Source organism: Dendronephthya gigantea, unplaced genomic scaffold, assembly GCF_004324835.1.
Source record: "Dendronephthya gigantea isolate DGI-Jeju-01 unplaced genomic scaffold, DenGig_1.0 000007F, whole genome shotgun sequence".
NCBI lineage: Eukaryota > Metazoa > Cnidaria > Anthozoa > Malacalcyonacea > Nephtheidae > Dendronephthya > Dendronephthya gigantea.
Window position 1 is genome coordinate 1,686,946 of NW_021163017.1, and position 19,952 is coordinate 1,706,897.

At 40.5% G+C, this 19,952-nt stretch overlaps 1 protein-coding gene across 1 annotated transcript; it reads left to right on the forward strand.

Moving 5' to 3' along the window:
* Positions 1–628: 628 nt before the first annotated feature.
* On the forward strand, positions 629–16,940 carry LOC114517171 (sacsin-like). The gene is made up of 6 exons (XM_028536828.1): positions 629–641; positions 1,732–1,820; positions 2,294–2,552; positions 2,932–5,913; positions 6,071–14,764; positions 15,062–16,940. The coding sequence occupies exons 1-6, from the start codon at positions 629–631 to the stop codon at positions 16,108–16,110; spliced, it is 13,086 nt and encodes a 4,361-aa protein (XP_028392629.1). The 3' UTR covers positions 16,111–16,940.
* The last annotated feature ends 3,012 nt before the right edge of the window (positions 16,941–19,952 follow it).

Consider the following 19,952-nt stretch of genomic DNA (forward strand, 5'->3'; position numbering starts at 1 on the left):
ATATTAATATTACAATATTACTATAATAGTAGATCAAGTAGATTTCATAATAATTTTATTCACTTATACGATGATAAACATTCATGGCGCTTTTCTAGCTGTCTGAACCACTGGCCATGGTCTGAACTATGTTTTTCAACCTCGTTCCCAGAGCCTTTATGTTTTTAACCGTGAAAACGGTTTGCATCTGTCTGAAAATCTTTCAATGAAAAACAGTAAAAATCTTCAACTAAATATTCGCAATTAGATTGGAGTGCCAGGCCTGCAGTTGTTCAAAAGTAGTAATATTCCCATGTTCAGTAAATCCTAAATATACGAATTTAATCCTTGAAATTAGATTAATCTCAGTCGTGATCCTAATCTAATCTGGAAGATTAAATTTGTATATTTGGATTTATTTAACATGGAATCTATCACCGCACGCCATATTTGTCCGGAAAGGGACCTGCGGAGGAGGTAGACATGGATTGTATCAAAAAGTGACGCGGAAATAGGGCGAGGCAACAGCAGACACAAAGCATGTGTCAACACAAAGACGCTCGTGTTACTAAGCTCAGAGCAGGTATAAGAACCCCTGTGCAGAAGTAACATTTATTAGGAATGCCTGAAAAACTGCAATAAGCAAAACATGCCTGTAACAGGTAAGCATTTAAACATTATTACTTTTACGAAAAGAAAAACAGATCATATTGTATTTTACATTTGCATTTGCATGCAATACAAGACAAACATGTTGTTGTGAAATCGCTGAGCTGCAGTGCAATTTAATATTCTATTCCAAGAAAGGTATTTTGTTCTAAAAATATGTGCAAATTGGCGCTCACGACTTGAGTCACGACATTCCAAGAATCGTTCATAGTTTCGCGTGGTACAATCAGACGATTCTATGAGACCAGAGCGTTCACAAAATTTTTTGCTACAAAACGAAAGTACTTTGTATTCGGCGGCATATTTTGTTACGCTTGAGTGTAAACAGTGCAACTGATCGTGCATGTCGTTTGTTTGCTTGTGGTTAACCACTAAGCGACTGTGCCGAATCAGTCAGATTAGATACAGAAAAATTGTCTGGGGCAAAAGTGCCGTTTAATTAACATGGATTCCGGCACGAAGAAAATCTAAACTTCTTACACAATTAAACTCGACGCGTATAAGGTTACTAGGTTAGATAAACAGCAAGACAGGAATGCTGTACTATTAGAGAAACTCTATAAAATTATCCGGCGTCTCACAAGATTATTTGTCTAAATTTATCGTCCCTGAATTCATATTCTGACGAGTTTTCACAGTCCTTGAATGCCGAGTTCGGAGACTCCTTCCCTAATACAAATTTGGCTAAGACTTTATACGCATACATGCTAATTAATATATAGTGAACATAACTTTGTAATGAAAGCATGCAAGACTGTATCAGCAAACTAGCTAGAAACTGGCATGATGGGGATTACTGTTGGACTATTGTTGTCATTTTAGTGCTTTGAAGTTTATCAGTATAAGAAGTAATTATAAATAGGGAGCAATCAAATTAAAAGTGCGGACATGGGCACGCGGACATAGAGACACAGAATTTATGAACGTTCAACCATGCGGCGAACTTAATATATATTACTATTCGTTCATGTCAAAAATATCCAGCCTTTTATTCTTGTTTTCCAGTACATTACGAATGATGTTCACAGTCAAATCAGAATCGTAACAATTTTAGTTAGAGTCTCTTTGAAAATGGGTTTGTAGGAAAGCCGTTTGGCCAAGAACGACCACCTTTAACCGACCTTTTGAAGAACATTTTGCTGCGATATCCCGATGGCGGGCAGATATTAAAAGTAAGTTAACTAAATGCCTGCTAGAAAAATTGTATTTCTGAAAGCTTTGCTTAATTAAGACTATAACAAAGTTTTTCTTAATTAATGGTTGGATATTATAGAATTAAGTATATTTAATGTAGATAAGTTCCAATATAACCAAGGAGCAGCGTAAGGAGCACAAAACACTTCTCGACATTTCGAGCTGAGGGCCTTCGTCAGGAGAGTTAGTTACTAACTCGTCAGGCCCTCAGGTCGAAACGTCGAGAAGTGTTTTGTCTATTTAGGCAGTTGTTATACCGCATTTGATGCTAAAATATTTAATGTATTCCAATATTTATTTAAGCATGAAATTTCTGTTTAATTTGGTAGTGATTGATTTTTCTATACATTTATTAAAGTGTGAGCTTTGATTTTACGTTTATCGTTTGAGATCGAGGCTATTTCAAACAACCACATGATCTTTGCTATTGTGCGATGTTCCATTGCTGTAGGAACTAATTCAAAATGCGGATGACGCTGGTGCAAATGAAGTCAAGTTTTTATTTGATGCCACGTCATATGGGACCACCTCCCTGTTTTCCCCTGGGTTGGCTTTGTTCCAAGGGCCGGCTCTTTACTGCTACAACAACGCCAAGTTCACCAAAGAGGACTGGGATGGACTGCAGCGTCTTATGAGAAGTAACAAGGCAAATAATCCATTGAAAGTTGGTCGCTTCGGCATTGGATTCAATTCTGTGTATCACATTACAGGTATTATAGTAATAGAACGATAAAATATACCATTTGCTACAGTTTATTATTAATTAATTTTTGCAACTGAAAACTTCCTCTCTACTCCGGATCTAATGCTAGGTGCAAAATTATTTTATCAGTTGCCTTCTCCCAAAATTTTAACAGCTACCATGTGCGAAAACATTGTCGCAGCTCCTCGCAAGAATGATTTTCATTGGCTGAACTTTACAATACATTTCTGTTTCAACCAACAGCATAGCTTTGTTCTTTAGAAAGCATAGAAAAGCATTATCTAATTGGACGAGAGCTTCCGAGAGCTGCGACATGTCCCAAAGCATTAGCTCAATTCCTTGCACAGAAGGTATGACTAGTGCAATGTTTCTATTTATCTCTTCAGATCTTCCAAGTATTGTGAGTGGAGATATGGTGGCTTTCCTCGATCCACACGAGACATATTTTTTTCGTGGTGAACCAGGCCGAGCATTTTCTACTAGAGAACCTTTACTGGCTGAACATTTGAATCAATTTGAGCCGTTCCAACACATTTTCGACTGCAACCTTGACCAGGGAAGGTCTTATGGAGGAACACTATTTCGCTTTCCATTAAGAATTCAACCATCGAAGTTGTCGAATAAGATCTACACGAGAGAAATGGTCAACACTCTTTTCGATTCATTCAAGAAAGAAGCCAGTGCGATTCTCCTCTTTTTGAAAAACGTCGACTCGATCAGCTTGTACGAGAGAGAAGCACGCGGTGAAATTGTTCATCTTTATACAGCCAGAGTTTCTGAGCAATCAAAAATCGAAGTTAGGCGAAATAGGAAAGAATTGGTCCAGGATATCACCGAAGAGTGGGATTTCGCCGTGAAAAAGACCTTCTATCGCTTGGAAATCGAGAAAAAGAGTCCCGGAAAACCTCCAGAAAAGAATAAATGGCTCTTAGCGAATCAGGTTGGAACGACTGAAAAAAGACTAATTGAGCTGGGTATGTCTGAAAGTCTGAAACTACTACCTTGGATTGGCATCGCGTTTCCTCTTGATGCGAACAACAGCATGTCTTCACTTGGAAGGATATTCTGTTTTCTTCCACTCCCCCCTGATGGCGACTGTCGTACTGGACTGCCGGTGCAAGTTAATGGCTACTTCGGACTAACAGACAACAGACGAGCTTTGAAATGGCCTGGTCCTGATTGCCAGAATGATGAGACAGCCGAGTGGAATGAACTTCTTCTGCGTAATGTGGGAAGTCAGGTGTATGCGAGTTTGATCATAAATATGTTGCAAGAGGGTTCCGGAGTAGGTTCACCGGAATTGCTCGCTAACTCAGCGTACAGTGCTCTACCACGCCTCGACCGTGTCAGGCAAGATTGGAAGTGTATCATAGAGCCTTTTCTAAAAACAGTTCTAGCAGAAGAAATATTCCTGACTGTTCCAAGAGGAATTTATCATTGGGTCAACCTTGGAGCTGCAATTATTGATCGCATGAACGAGTCCAAAGATATGAGACCAGAGATCAAACGAGTTGTTCTAAAGACGTTGCTGGGAGCTGGCCAGCCAATTGTTTCACTACCAGAACACGTTATACAAATTATCGATCAATATCATCAGATGTCAGGTTGGAGAAACGTTCAACAAGTTACCCCTGAACTCTTGTGTAACGTTTTGCGATCAAATTTCGATTTTCACAGCCTCGGCATGCCGTTTGAAGACAGATTGTTTGTGTTGGAATACGCTCTGCAGACAGTTCCTGGAAATAGCCATAGTCTTCGTGGCGTCCCTCTTCTGCCGTTAGAGAATCGTCAGTTTATAAAGTTCTCAATTCCTTCTGATGAAAATATTTTCATCCCATCCGAGAAACACATCGTAGATCTTTTACCCAACATGAAACATCGTCTTCTACATCGTAATCTTTCTCTACCAGCGCAACAGAAGCTTCACGAGCTTGGTGATTCCAGGGTAACACAGTTGCATCACCCTAATGTTGATGATATCAAAGAATTGCTCTGGCAAAACCTTCCTAGCGATTGGTCGTGCGATCATCTTCCACAGCTGGAGACCGTGACGTGGAATCCAGGGACAGAAGGCCATCCTTCTTTTGAATGGCTAAAGTTAGTGTGGAAATGGATCAACGAAAATTACCCAGGTAATTTGAACGAGTTCCACGGAATGCCACTGATTCCTGTGTCCGTCAGCTCACCTTCGTCTATGGTAAGACTTCGCCAAAATTCCAGCATTATCGTTAGCGAACACCCGCAGTACATCGGGAAACTTTCAAATGCCGTTTGTGAATTTTTGAAGAGATCCGGTTGCGCTGTAGCTGAAAAATTACCCTCCTTCGTGAAGCATGATCAACTACTTCACTATATTGCTCTACCAAATGCTTCTGGTCTTCTCAAAGTGCTTGGTATAGCGAGAGAAAAGGCTGTTCAACAACTTTCTGTTTCCACACCCTTAGTGAAACGCGAACTATGTCTCATCCTGTCGTGGCTAGATTCCATTGATTCGGCTCAGAAATCATTTATTCGTACGTTGCCAATCTTTGAAGCAGTCGACGGACGGTTTATGTTATCCTGTCAAACGGAACAAGGTGAACAGAGGCTTGTTGCTCCACGGAATTATTCACTACCCGAAGATATCGGAATTGTTGATCGAAGTAAGATCCTATCCTCTACAAAAAACGAAAGCCATCGCCTGCTGGAGAAACTTGGAATGGTAATGGAGAGCACCGCAAGCTTGATCATGATTCACTTGGAGAGTTTCTTAAGCTCGGAAAACGGAGATGCAGAAAAGGACAAGCTTATGCTATGGATCTTGGAAAGAATTGAAATTTTAAATCATGAAATGCCCACTGATTTTGTTGCGTTTATCCGTAAACTTCCCTGTATTCCGACTGCTAGCAGCAAACGTGTGGCCCCAAATCAACTGTTTGACCCTTCTGACAAACTTCTCACCCGGTTGCTTCAAGACAACAACGAGGCATTTCCAACGAGACAGTTTTTAGGGCCAATACTGAAACGAAAACACGAGTTGCAAGTTCGACGCGTAGAAAACCTGACAACTGAGGATGTTTTGCTTGTTGTGAATCAAATGACAAAGGAAAGTTCAGACAGAGGTATTGCCGTCGTGGAACTTTTAAACCAGCGACTAGAGTTACTTCAAGAATACACCGCAGTTGGAAGGCCATTAAATTCCGTCCTACGTGAGTTGCCATGGTTACCAAGAGTGTGTGATCGTCCGAAGAACTATCCTGAATTGATGCCGTGGTATGATGGAATGAAGTTATGCAAACCAAGCAACATGCGTCCTGACTCGCTGGCAATCCTAGTTGGAGCAACAGTGCCTGTTTTTAAAGAAAGGTTGATTTCAAGTAAAGTTCAAGGTATGTAAACAAGAAAATTACTTTCTCCCCCCCCCCCTCAAGTTAGGATTGCTTTTGACCAGAAAATGAACACATTACTCATAAACGTACAAAGTTAAAATCCAGAATTCAAACTATTACATCTGCACGTGTTTGATAAGTGTCCGTATCATTTTAGAAAAGCTTGGCATTTCTGTGGATCAACAAAACATATCTCAAGAAGTCATTCAACAGCTACATCTGGCCGTTGTTTCTTGGAAAAATCAAACAACAACACAATTGTCTCTTGGAAAATTTGAAGAAATGGTCAGAAAAATATACATGTATCTTTCCACAGCACCCCAAAGTTCTGTGCAAGATTTGTTAAAGTCCAAAGGTCTAAATCAGTGGGTATGGCAAGGAAATGGTTTTACATCACCCGAGAAGGTTGCTTTAGAACCACCTTCAAATTTTCCTAGAAGCATAAACCTTCATCCATACTTGTTCCGTCTTCCAAACGAACTATACAAGGTAAAGGACTTTCTACTTTCACTTGGAGTGAAGCCACAGTTTAATGTTGATGATCTGCTGGTTATGCTTTCAATCATAAAGGAAAAGCATGATAATGAAGACGGACCACGTGAAGATGCGATGCAAGACTTTGGTCAATGTCGTGCGGTGTTGGAGTGGATTGTTAGAAGCTGTGGTAAGTTATCAGATGAACGTCGATCAAATCTTCTCATTCCTGTCCAAACATCCTCTGGAAAGCTGCAACTCGAGCCGTGCAACAAGTGCATTTACTGTGATCGTGAATTCCTAAGACGAGGTGCCTCTGAATTTGAAGTCTCCACAAATTCCCATTTAATTCATAAAGCAATTCCTGATGATTTGGCTGGTCGTCTTCGCGTACCACGTCTCTCGAGCTGCCTCGCAGGAGGCAAAGTTCTTGGTATTCAATTCAAAGAAGCTGGTCAGTACGAGCCGCTGACCACGAGATTACGTAACATTCTTCAGCAGTACAAAGAAGGTGTAGCAATTTTCAAGGAAATCATTCAAAACGCAGATGACGCACGTGCTTCTAAAGTGTTTTTCGTTGTTGATTGGAGGGAAAATCCCCGGGAACAATTGCTAACTGAAGAACTAGCTAAGTGCCAGGGACCTGCCCTTTGGGCGTACAACGACGCAATGTTCTCTGAGGCAGACTTCGAGAATATCAACAGGCTTGCTGGTGAGACTAAGAAGGAAGATTTGGAAAAGGTTGGACGTTTTGGTCTTGGCTTCAACTCCGTCTACCACCTCACGGATGTTCCAAGCTTTGTGAGTGGTGAACACGTTGTGGTTTTTGATCCGAATATGACTCACATCTCTAAGTTAATGGACGGAAAGATGAGAGGAGGCGGATTTATGTTAAGCTTGGCGGAAAACAAGCTGGCCTTATCTGCATTTCCAGATCAATTCATGCCTTACCATCAAATGTTTGGCTGTGACATGAGCGGAACGGGACCTTTTCACTTTGATGGGACATTGTTTCGACTTCCTTTCCGTACAACTGAACAAGCGCGGGAAAGTGAAATATCGAACGAACCTTGCACGCCAGAAAACGTGAACAACCTCATCAAATCGTTGAGAAAAAGTGCGCTTACATTGTTACTATTCACCCAAAATGTCAAGGAGGTTCGTGTGTTTGAGGTTCCGAAAACATCCAACCCAAAGAGAAGTTTGGGGCGTCCCTTGATGAGCATAACAAAATCCATCAAGCAAGTTATCTACACCAACGATGCAGACAAACATGGAAACGGAGCAATCCTAAAGAATACGTCAACTTGGTTATTGAACATCCGGAATTCAGAAACGGTCATTCCATCAGAGGGACCCCGCCGCACGGAATTATTAGGAATGAATGTTTCTATGGCGAGATCAGACCTAATCAAAGTTTCAGATGCTTTTCAGAAAGCGGAAACATGGCTTGTTAATTCCAGCGCTGGGTCTAGGTCCTCACTCCAGGTTGCGCAGAGTGCTGATGGCAAGAAGAACGCAGTTGTTCCCGTCACTGGAGTAGCAGCCAAGATCTCTCAGCCAATAACGGCTGTACGTGGAGAAGTATTCTGTTTCATGCCACTTTCTATCGAGTCTGGGTTCCCTGTGCATGTCAACGGTTCCTTTTCGGTTTACTCGAATCGTCGTCGTCTGTGGGAACAAGGCGTGGGTGAGGATGAATCATCAAAACCATTTGAAGCAAAGTGGAACGAAGCATTGATGGAAGATTCTTTAGTTCAATCATATCTTCAGCTGCTTCAAGTGCTTACGACCTGTAGTGCTAAACAGGATACGTTTCATAGCCTTTGGCCGAATCCATCAAAAGTAAACTACCCTAAAGCGTGGGAACCTTTCCTTCATTCATTCTTTAATAAAATAATCGATGAAGAATGGCAACTGTTTCACTGCAACGGGAAGTGGAGACGACTTCAAGATTGTCTAATTCTTGATCCAAAGCTTGCTGAAGTTTCTGCATACGTCACCGTCATGAATCAGCTGGTTGAGAATGTCCTTTCACTTCCGAAGCACTTCATGGAAGCGTTCGAACGTAGTGGGAAGGAAGCCTTTATCAAAGATCACACACTGACTGAGGATAAATTCTTAAGAGAGTTCTTCTTTCCCAACTTATCAAAGATACCGGTCCAGAAACGAAATTCGGTTCTTGTTTACATTCTTGACTGTCGACTGAACAAGCATCGAAACTATGATGACCTTTTTGAGACCTACCCAAGTTTTAGCTGCTCTGAGGACGGAACGTTGCTGCGCAAACCAAATGAGCTGGTCCATCCAAAGGGAAAAGTTGCCTCTTTGTTCTCGGAAGAAGAAAAAAGATTCCCATTAGATGATCGGTTTTTGACAAAAGAACGAGCAATGATGTTGGAAGAGCTAGGAATGGCAGTTGATTCTCTTCCGTGGAGCAGTTTGTGCGAGCGAGCTGAGTGGATTTCCAATCACTCTGATGCAGCAAGAGCAAGATTTCTTATTCAATACCTGAATCAAATGCCTCCGAAAGACGAAATAGCTCCTGACGAAATGGAGCTCCTAAGAGCTGCTAGATTCCTTCCAATTTTGTCCAAACCAAAAGACTTCCCATTCCCATGGAAGTCTGAGGAAATTCCTTTGACTGTATTAGCTGCTGCGAATAATCTCTTTCCCGAAAGATACAAAAACCTTGTTGGTTCCTCTCAACTCATCCTGGATGAATCATCTCATCCCCCAAGTGTACCTGATAGAAATCTGAAGAAAATCCTTGGGTTCGACTTAAAGCAACCACAGTTATCCGATGTCATTACACAACTTGATCATGTCATCCAGCTTTCCAACCTGCTCACAAGAGAAAAAAAGGAAGTGATGTGTTCGACAATTTATGAATTTTTGCAAAACGCTGTAACTACTAAAAGATACAAGTCTCTGCAATCAGATCTTCGCGAAGAACTTAATTCCCGATCATGGATGCTGGTTAAAGGTCTAATGGTTAACCCAGAACTTGTAGCAAGAAATTGGAACAAAGAAAATGGATCGCCATATTTGTTTCCCTTGCCTCTTTGGTACAATACGAGGTTTAAAAAACTTATCGACTGGTATGGAGTAAAGGAGGACTTTTCACTGAGAGATTTCACAGAGGCAATTCATAAACTACGACAAGACAATGATGGCAAGGAACTGACAGTTGATCAAATCCGCAACATTATCGTTCTTCTTGAAGAAGTATTTAGATTAGCCGACGAAAGACTCCAAGATCCACTGCCTCTTCCAAGCGAGGACCATCAGTTGTATGACGGAAATGAGCTTGTGATAAACGACACGCCGTGGCTGGAAGCTGATGGTTCAAACAAGTATGTCCACGAGATGGTCCCAGTACATTTGGCATTTAGATGTGGTGCAAAGAAACTCAGAAACGCTGATTTACTTCGTTGCTCTAAACCAATTGGCAAACCGTTTGGACAGCGTGAGGAACTAACTGATCGCTTGAAGAATATTTTGAAGGCCTATCCGCCCGACGAGGGAATATTAAAGGAACTCTTGCAAAACGCAGACGACGCAAAAGCCAGCGAAATTCATTTCATATTTGATCCTCGAACGCACGGTAATAAACACGTGTTCTCTGATGGTTGGAAACACCTTCAAGGCCCTGCAATTTGTGTCTACAACGATAAACCATTCACTGAAGAAGATATCGAAGGCATTCAGAAGCTTGGTATTGGAAGCAAAGTGGATGATGCCGTGAAAACAGGACAGTATGGCATTGGATTTAATGCAGTTTACCATCTTACTGATTGTCCGTACTTTATTTCGAACGACGAAATCATTTGCGTTTCTGACCCGCACACTGATTATGCACCCACAGCAGATGAAATGAATCCTGGACGGTTGTTCGACCAGCTTGATGAGAAGTTTCGACGGAATTACAGAGATGTTTTTTCAGGGTTTTTGGCTGACATGTTCAAACTTGAAGGTAGCACGATGTTCCGTTTTCCGCTGCGCTCGCATACAACGCCTCAGTCAAAGATCTCAACAACTCAATGGGAAGAAGAAAAGGTGAAAAAGTTGTTCAAATTATTCCGAGCATCCGCGAAAGATATGTTGGTATTTCTGAACAACATTACCAAAATCTCTGTCTCCGAGATGAAAGATGGCATACTCGAAACGTATTCTGTGACGTGCGAAGTTTCTGATATTGCAAAAAGAACTGAATTTTTAGAGAAAATTAAAGCTTCCAGTAAAATGCCAACTGAGCAAATCAAATGGCATATTACCTCCTATTGTATGAAGATAACCGACACGAACAATGTGGAGAGTAATTGGTTGGTTACACAGAATTTGGGTTTTGCCGAGGAAAAAAGTGGCTCTCCAGTCCCAAATGGTACAGAAATGGGTTTGCTTCCACGCGCTGGAATTGCCGTTCGTTTACCCACAGCTGAACCTCGACGTTTTCCAATTCGCCATTCTTTATTTTGCGTACTTCCACTTCCAGTCAGGTCGGAATTTCCCGTTCATATCAATGGCCATTTTGCCCTGGACTCAGCTCGCCGTGGTCTGTGGGATGATCAGAAACGCTCGGACAAACGAACAGTTTGGAATGATTTTTTGAAGCGTCAAGTAATCGCTCCAGCTTATGCCATTACAATATTGCATGCCAGAAACCGCATCCCTGGCTATCAAACAGGGTCTCCGACTTCAGGCGCATTTTTGTTTGCGAAACACGCCGAGGACGGTCTCAGATGGTATCATCAATTGTTCCCTTCTATTGCAGAACTTGATGCTGCTTGGAAGCCCGTTGGAGAAGCACTTTACAGAAACTTTCTGACAAGGTTTCCTATTTTACCTGTTGCTACATCAGTTCCGGAATACAAGAAGCCCGATAAAAATGAGGGACGTTACTCAAGATTTAATAATGCTGCAGAAACAAAGACGGGACTGACCCCCGTTTTTGTCAGATGGTTTAAAGTCGGGGATACGTACTTTTGTACCACCGAGATGTCGTGGTTACTCGAAAATGCACTTTTGGCCCTGGGATTTTGTCTTCTTTCACACACTCCGAACAAAATTCACGAGAACTTTAAAGCTGTTGGTCGTTCACAAGATGTGAGTCCCGATCACGTACGAGTATTTCTTAGCCACCAAAAACCTTTTAAAGACAGTTTACCCAGGAAGGTTAACGACACACCACTTCAAGATGCGAGTAGCATTTATGAACTGACGAAGTATTGCGCTAAAGCTGAAAATTTTTTCGAGAATCTGGAAGGCCTGCCTCTGCTTCTGACACAAGATGGCATACTTCGTTCCTTTGACCATGAAAACATAGTTTTTTGCAGTAGATTCAGTCAACTATTGCCCTCCAGACCTGATATTTTCCTTTTCCACTTTATTCGAAGTTTGTATGTAGGCAACATAGAGAAATGTGTCCACGTGCGAGAATTTTGCCTGTCAGATCTCGCCACATTTCAAGCGTTTCTTTTTCCACCATCGTGGATTAACTCATCCTCCCACGAACCATGGAATCCAAACGAGCAGGAAGACACATTTCCATCAAAAGAGTGGCTTATATTACTTTGGCAGTTTATTGATGTCATTTCCAGTGACAGAGAAAGTAGAACAAACATCTTGAAGGATATTGAAAGTTGGCATATAATCCCAACAACGAAAAATTCTCTCGTTCCTGTTTCCATGAGTAAAACTGTGCTCAACGCCAGCACATACGTCAACATTGATTCATCTCGAGACCAAACCGTACAAAAGCTGATGGTGAAACTTGGCTGTCCACAGTTAAATTATACAATTTTGAAATCAGCATTTTCAAGTTTTGGTGGAGCTAGTGCAGTGCTCGACCACTATCTTGCAAAGGTTCATTCGACAAAGGACATCCTGAGTCTTCTTCAGGAGCATTTGGCCGGCAACACGAAAGAAGTTGGTCTTCATGATCTCGAGATTGAGCGGCTTCTGATGTTTCTACAAAGTGACTATTCCAACCTGTCGCACTCGCTTCTACGAAATCTACCATTTTACCAAACCATCGACAGCACATACACACGGCTTTCTGCCTTCAATACAGTTTATGAAGTTCCGGCTGGGATCCCTGGAGACGGCCTTCAAGTTCTTTCCACGGTGACAAACAGCATCTTCTTACGCTATCGTCCCAAACTCGCCGACCTTTACAAGTATATTGAAATCAAACCAGCTTCGTCTGTGGAGTTTTATACAAGCATAGTTCTAGAGTACTTCGATCATTTAACACCTAAAGGAAGAGTAAACCATTTGATATATGTCAGAGATCACCTTTTAAATTACCAGCATGATGGCTATAATGCTGTCCTGGCTGTTATGAAACAATTACCATTTCTTCCCGATCGTTCAGGTGCACTTCACCCTGCAAGAGATTATTACAAACCAGACCAAATAGTGTTTAAGACGTTTGTACCAAAGGAAAAGTTTCCTCCTTCTCCGTTCAATTCTGTCGAATGGAAAGACTTCCTAGAGAAAGTTGGTCTCCAGTGTGTTGTCACTGAAGACCATTTCTTGCAGTATGCCAAACAACTGGAAGAAGAGGCTCGCAGTCTTCAAAAACCAACTTCAGAGAAGGTCGAAAAAATTTTAGAGAAGTCAAACGTTCTGGTTTCTCATCTATCTTACAACAACAGTTTGCACACTTCTTCATTTTTTTCTCAAATTTCGGAAATCTACTTTGTCCCTGCAGCAAAGGTGAAAAAGTTGTTTGTCGATATTCATCCTTCGTTTACACAATCAATCCTCACGTGTTTTCGTGGATCCGTGACTGCAGAGCATTCGCCCCTTGTGTGGTCAAGTGCATCTATGGTAGCAAGTTCAGTGGTGCCCCACCGCAAAAAATCGATTAAAATGCTTGGGATACATACCACTCCTCCACACGAACTTGTTATTACCCACACCAAAAACATTTCTGGGCGTTTCCCTGCAGCGGAAAAGAAAGAAGTTCCCGAGAAATTGCAAGCCATTCTTTATGAAGTAATGACAAAGATATACAACTATTTTAGTAAATCTTGCCATTCGAAACCCGGTCCTCCTGATGAAAATTGTTCCCAAGAATGTAAAACAACAAGGAATGCCCTTCTTTATACTCCCGTGATATTGGTCGACAGCCATACCTTTGTACGCGGCAACCAACTTGCATTCGAAGGTTTCTGGGAAAGCATGAAGCCGTATATGTTTAATGTTCCTCGAAATCTTCAACAATACGAGCACTTTTTAAAATGCCTTGGAGCTCAGGAACGTTCAACACAACTTCAATATTCATCACTGCTTGAAGTAATAAAGAAAAATTGTAAAGACAACCAAATGCATCCAGGAGAGATTCCTGCAGCAGTCGATGCCACGAAATGTTTGTTTAAACGTTTAAGCGAAGATGCCAAGCCCCTCCAAACACATGAGCGAAGACATGCCCCAGATGCAACCCAATCTCTGGACAATGTTCGCAATCTTTATCTTCCAACTGAAGCCAAATATTTGAAGCCATCTTGCGAGGTTTTCGTTAATGACACTATGGAGAAGAAAGAACGTTTGAAAGATTATTGGAAGGAGCTGCTCATTGATTTAACCATGAAGGATCAAGAACCTCCTGCAAAACTAGTCGAGTACCTGCCGAGCCATTTGAAAGTTCAAAAGTTAAGTTCTAAGCTAAATGAAGAGTTGAGTCCAAACTGTGTGGATCAACTCTGTGTTGCTGATCAAGATCCAACCGAGCCATCCTGTGATTTCATCAAACGATATCGCGAGATCATTTGCTCTTCAGAGTTCAGCGAGGCGTTAATACGCTTGTACAAGTCCCAAGAAAAAAAGCCCAAGATTTCGGAAGAGGTGGAAAATGATCTTAAGAGGCTTGAAAATGGTGTCCAAATTAAATGCATGCAGACTATTGAAATACGGCTTGTCACGATGGCTACCAAGGAACCGGTTCTCGGCAGCGAGTCACAAGTTTCTACTTTTTGTCAGAAAAACTCCGAGGGATTTTGTATTCTAATTAAACATGGCGGTGGAAAAAGTGGTGTATTGCATGAAAGGTTGAGTTCGTTTATTACAAAGATCACTGGAGAACATGTGAAGGAAGTTAGTTGGCGTTATCTTATGATGGTGCTTGATGCCAAAGATCCTAGTGAAATATCGGAGACTTTGGATGAAGCTCGCGTGCCACAAAATATTAGCAGTCGTTCTGGGGAACCAAATCCTGGCGATAAAATCCCAGAGCACTTCCACTATCTCTTGAAAAACGATATAAATCACCATCTTCGAGAAGGTGAACTCGTCGGATATGAAGTGAGGGAAGAGGACGAAGAAAATGAAGCGGTGTATGTGTACGCCAAAATTATTGAAAAAACCAGTACAGGTTTGTTTTAATTATCTCGATTTGCAGTTGACATGTACACTTGTGACATTTTTTTCCATCATCCTGGTTCACCACTCATAACACCGTTAGCAACAACGTTAATTCCCATATATAATGCGATTTCATAACAGCATGTATATCTATCTACATTGTAGTTGTAAAATGGCCATTAATTTTATAAGCTTTTTCAATTACTCGATCTAGGGCAAATTATATTATGCATTTGGGGCATTGAAACCCCGGCACATTAAACAACATTCATGAACTCTTATTTTTATTGATACTTATATTTTTTAGGCGACGGAACATTTGCATTTAACAGCCGATACAAGATTGATATAGGTGAAGACGAACCAATTGAAGTCAGCAAATTGAAGCTTTACAAGTTTGATCGTGATGAAAGAGACGTAAAAAGGGGCGACGGGGTAAGCTTGGTGCCTTATTTAGGCACAGAAACAGAGAATTCTAGCCAACAAGATGCACAACGCGAGCCAGTGACGCTTGAAGAGGCCAAGAAAGAGGTCGCTGAAGCACTGAAAGAGATTTGGGAGGGTCTTCCAGAGTCCGAGAGATCTAGTGCTATTAAACGTCTGATCCGACGTTGGCACCCCGACAAAAATCCTCATCGCACGCAACTTGCTACAGAAGTAACACAATTCTTGCTCAACGAAGTTGAACGTTTGAAAAAGGGTGGAATTCCTGGTTACCATCCGGAAACCGACAATTCAAGAAAGCCATCGAGATCCGGTGGCCATGGTACTAGCACTTGGGATGCTGGTCCTAACTTCTGGGACTTCTCCAGCAGATACCAACAACGATCGAGACGTCAAAGAGATCGCTATCGTGATTGGTCGGATCACCGGTACCGAGGCACGGACGACTACAGTGGAACAGCGTACCGCCGACGTACGAATAACGAGTTTGAGCCAGCCAATAGGGATGAAAGTGAACGATGGATGAGACAATCTCAAAAAGATTTTGAAGGAGCAAGCTGCTTATTACAAAATGAATATTATTTCCTTGCTTGTTTCCATTCCCACCAAACCGTGGAAAAGGCTCTGAAGGCTCTCATGTTTGCAAAGGGTCGTTTTAAAAAAAGCGACCGAGAATCTCACGACTTGCTGGAATTAGCATATCGAGCGTCTGGAATAGACGCCAGTCTTCGCGTCGTTCAGATGATGGTTGGGAAAATACAGGGATATTACATCAAGACCCGCTATCCCGATTATTACAATCTCTTCTCCCAACATTCCATTCCAGCCGATTATTATACCCGGGATGATGCTGACGAGGCAATCTTAAAAGCCAGAGAAATTTTACGTCTAATCCGAGAGGTCTTGAATTAGAAACTTTTGGATTTTTGCTCGAAAACTTTCTTCTAAACTTTTGACTGTAATTATTTTCAGGGAAATATTCTTTTAATGATGAGAGTGGAATATTTTAAACCGATCTATTTCTAATACATAACATATTCGTCGTATAGTTCATCTAAAGCTTTCATTCGGAAATATTTCTGTTCCGAGGAAAGAACCACCAAAGCCACGATTTAAAGCCATTTGAACTTTTTCCACCAAAAAAAATTTTCCCCCGAAAACTTTCCCCTTTCGTTCCGTTCCGTTAGTCAACAGTCATAGGATAGGTTGATTCAAACACACAGGAAACTAATAATTTTTTCAATGAATGTATTGATTAAAATTAGGTTATGGCTGGTGATGCAATATTTTACCAACACTATTCCAACGACAGAAAAATTTTCATATTTCGTCGCTTCAACAAGGGATCAGCACGACTAAACCTGGGGCCAGTTGTATAAAAACGTAGTTAACTTTTAACTACAGCTAGTGACAGAATTGACCAATCAGAGTCCTGTATTTCTTAGTTATCTGCGATTTAACGACGCAAAATGTAGTTAAGAGTTTCATACAACCAGCCCAGAACATTAATTAATATTAATGACAATTTGATTGGATTTTTAATTTGGACCCCAGAATTCTTAAATTGCGTAGATATCAAGCGCGTCGCATGTAAATTTTGAATAGATCATAGTTATGAATAGATAGAATTTTCCGATTTTTAACCAGTCTCTCCTGGACACCGAACAGTTTGAGACTTAACTATGATTTAGTTTTATTAATACTAAAGACAAAATTATGTAAGTTTTTTAGCAAATATATTAGTTAGCAATCTGTTACAAAATGTAAGGGTTTTAGCTAGGCCATGCAAGCACAGCTCAACTGCTCATATATGTTACGGATTGGACTCATTGGAACGAATTGCCTCATGTTTTTAATGCCGTATTATTTCTAGTACAAATAATATCAACTCATCACACCGACAACCGATTTGTGCATATCTGTCAACACGGTCACTACGAAAATACAACAAAAGTCAGAGAAACTTATTTACTAGTTTTATTTTTAAGTTTTTCAAGTTCAATCATTTCAAAAATTTTCGGCTGAAAAATAACGAAAATCACTCTTGCATGGAATAGGGAGAATCGTGATGAACGAAAGCCTCCAAGTTTTGGGGGCTGAACTTCAAAATTAATGATGTATTGTCTGAAAAAAACCCAGATATCCTGGCTATAAAATTTTGTTTTGAGAGTAAAGTGGTTTAAGTGATAGCTTTTCAAAAGCTATATTGAATATTATATCGCTAAAAATTTTCATTAATTTTTCATTTTGGATTTAATTAGCGAAATATTTGCATATTTCCTTTTGAATTGAGAACATTCAAGTTGAACTAATTTATTTATGCTATTAAAATTCTAAAGAAAATACGCAAATATTTCGCATGCAGTAAAACACGCACAAACGTTGAAAGCGGAAGCTAAAGCCTAAAGTATCGCAAACGCACCGCCTTTAAGTGCGTATGCACGCCTGTTTGATGTGTCAAATTCCCAATCATTAACAGAAATATTGCGAAGCGAAATGCTGCTGACAATGTTATAGGAGAAATATGCCTGTGACAGGTAAGAAATTCTAATTATACAAACTATCATTGTTGCAAACTGAGAGGGAACGATAATACAAGCACTTCAATGATAATGCAAATAAAAATTTTATGAGATTGTTATCGGAAGTGCGATTCGTCGAAAATTCATGAAATTTAGGAAAAGTGAAATCCAATCGGAGATAGCAGCTCGAAACTTCATTCTATGCAGGAAAGAGTAATAATTACATTGATTTTACGACAGAGAAATCCTGGATCTACCACGAGCAACCGAAATAAATAATCCTTTCAGTACAAAACGAAAGTACTTTGACACCACAGCAGCGCTGACAGACGATGCTATATTCGTTAATAGTTAAATATTTAATCGCCGGAGTAAAAATTTTTTATGCTTTTACGTATTAAGCTTTTATAGATTAGATAGTTTGCATTACTTCATATATATTGCTTTATATCTGGTATATTTATTGTAACAAAGCCTTAGATTTGCTTTTTATGCCTCTGTCATTCTCAAGTGCTTACGCCGGAAATTTCGATGAAAGCAATTTCCGGAATTGCCGTCTTGTTTCAAGAGGCCACCATCGCGCCCACGCATTCGGATGCGTTAGGGGCTGCTTGCATGAGCCCGGTTATCCGAGATTCAACGAAGCATGAGAGGACTTTGAGGTATTGAAATAAGTCTTTATTAAGACACCAAACAAGCACATGCTATTGTTGTGGTGATTATGCGACTGCCAGGACCATGTTATCTGCTCATTTCAATACCTCAAAATCATCTCACGCTTCGTTGAATCTCGGGTAAACGGGCTCATGTAAACAGCCCCTTAAAATTTACTTGGTGCATACATTTTATCACTTGCAACATCAGTGAAGTTAAAACCAGGGGGCTGTCCGCTGTGTAGCCGTCCCGCCTCCCCCCTAACGTTTTGGCGCAAAAGCGCGTATTCAAAACTATCGACAAAGAAACGAAACCTTTACTGTTACAGAAAGTATAGGAAATCTCGTTACTGTCGTTCCCGTGTTTCAGTGTTAACTTTTGGCCAACAGATCTTTTTTCATTCTTCAGGATCTGATCTCAAGTTGCTAATTTAACTTAAGGAGGTCTGGGACAAAACAATTTTCGCATGTGTTGTTTTTCTCATATTATTTTCTCATATTAATTTTGCTTAGTTGACACGACATTTTGTGACGCTTTAAATTGTTGTTGCCATAGTTTTTTTTGCCACTACGCTACAAAATTGATTTCGTTTGCGCTATCACAGCGGTCAAGCGGCGCAGAATATACTTTGCAAAGTGCATACAACAAGACACTGTGAAGTTTGATGGATAATTACCTGTATGCATGTTGACTAACTGGCACCCAATCTTGATAGACTTCATAGCGACGATATTACTGCAAAATTGCCACAGCTGTCAGCAAGCCAAGGGCTCTTAAAATTGTATTTTTAGGGACGTCGTTTGGTCAGAAACGGCCACCATTAACAGATCTTCTAAAGAATATTCTGCTGAGATACCCTGATGGCGGACAAATATTAAAAGTAAGTTGGTACGGTTAAAAAGTGACCGTACTGAATGATACATAATATATTATGCATACTTAAACCATTGGGGTGCAAATGCGTGGTTATATCTAGAATACATAGTTGACATTACACTGAACGAGGATAGTCAGATTCAGAAAAATACATTGCTCATAACTTAAAGTTGGAAAGCCTGATGTTAAACGAAGTTTGATTGGCTCGTGCTTTTTCCGGAGCCAATTAGACTTTGAATAACATTTGCATTTCGCGTTTGACTTCATTATAAGCAGCTAAGGTCTACTAAATTCATTCCTATTTTAGCAATTGCAATTAAATGCAACATTGCCTTGTCTGCAACTGCAGATTATACAAATTCTTAAATTCTCCACAGAACTTTTGCAATTTAGCCCGTAACAAATGTGATTTAAATTTGATTAGAGTTTTTTAACTTTTCCTAAACGTACGATAAGCTCAACTCTTAAATTTTATCGACCAGGATCTAGCCATCAAAATCTGTCTGAGATAGGTATAGAAAAATTGTATTTGGTCTTGGTAAGGTATATATATTAATTGGCAAAACCCTACTAGTTCATTTAGAGCCTAGACAATTTCTATCTCAGTTCAAAATTACGTGATTTGCCAGGAACTAATTCAAAATGCGGATGACGCTGGGGCAAATGAAGTGAAGATACTATTTGATGCTACATCATATGGCA

Coding starts and splice junctions, on each gene's coding strand:
- LOC114517171 (XM_028536828.1), top strand. Junction 1,821..2,293: donor ATGGCGGGCAGATATTAAAA/GTAAGTTAACTA, acceptor CCATTGCTGTAG/GAACTAATTCAAAATGCGGA. Junction 14,765..15,061: donor TATTGAAAAAACCAGTACAG/GTTTGTTTTAAT, acceptor TATATTTTTTAG/GCGACGGAACATTTGCATTT.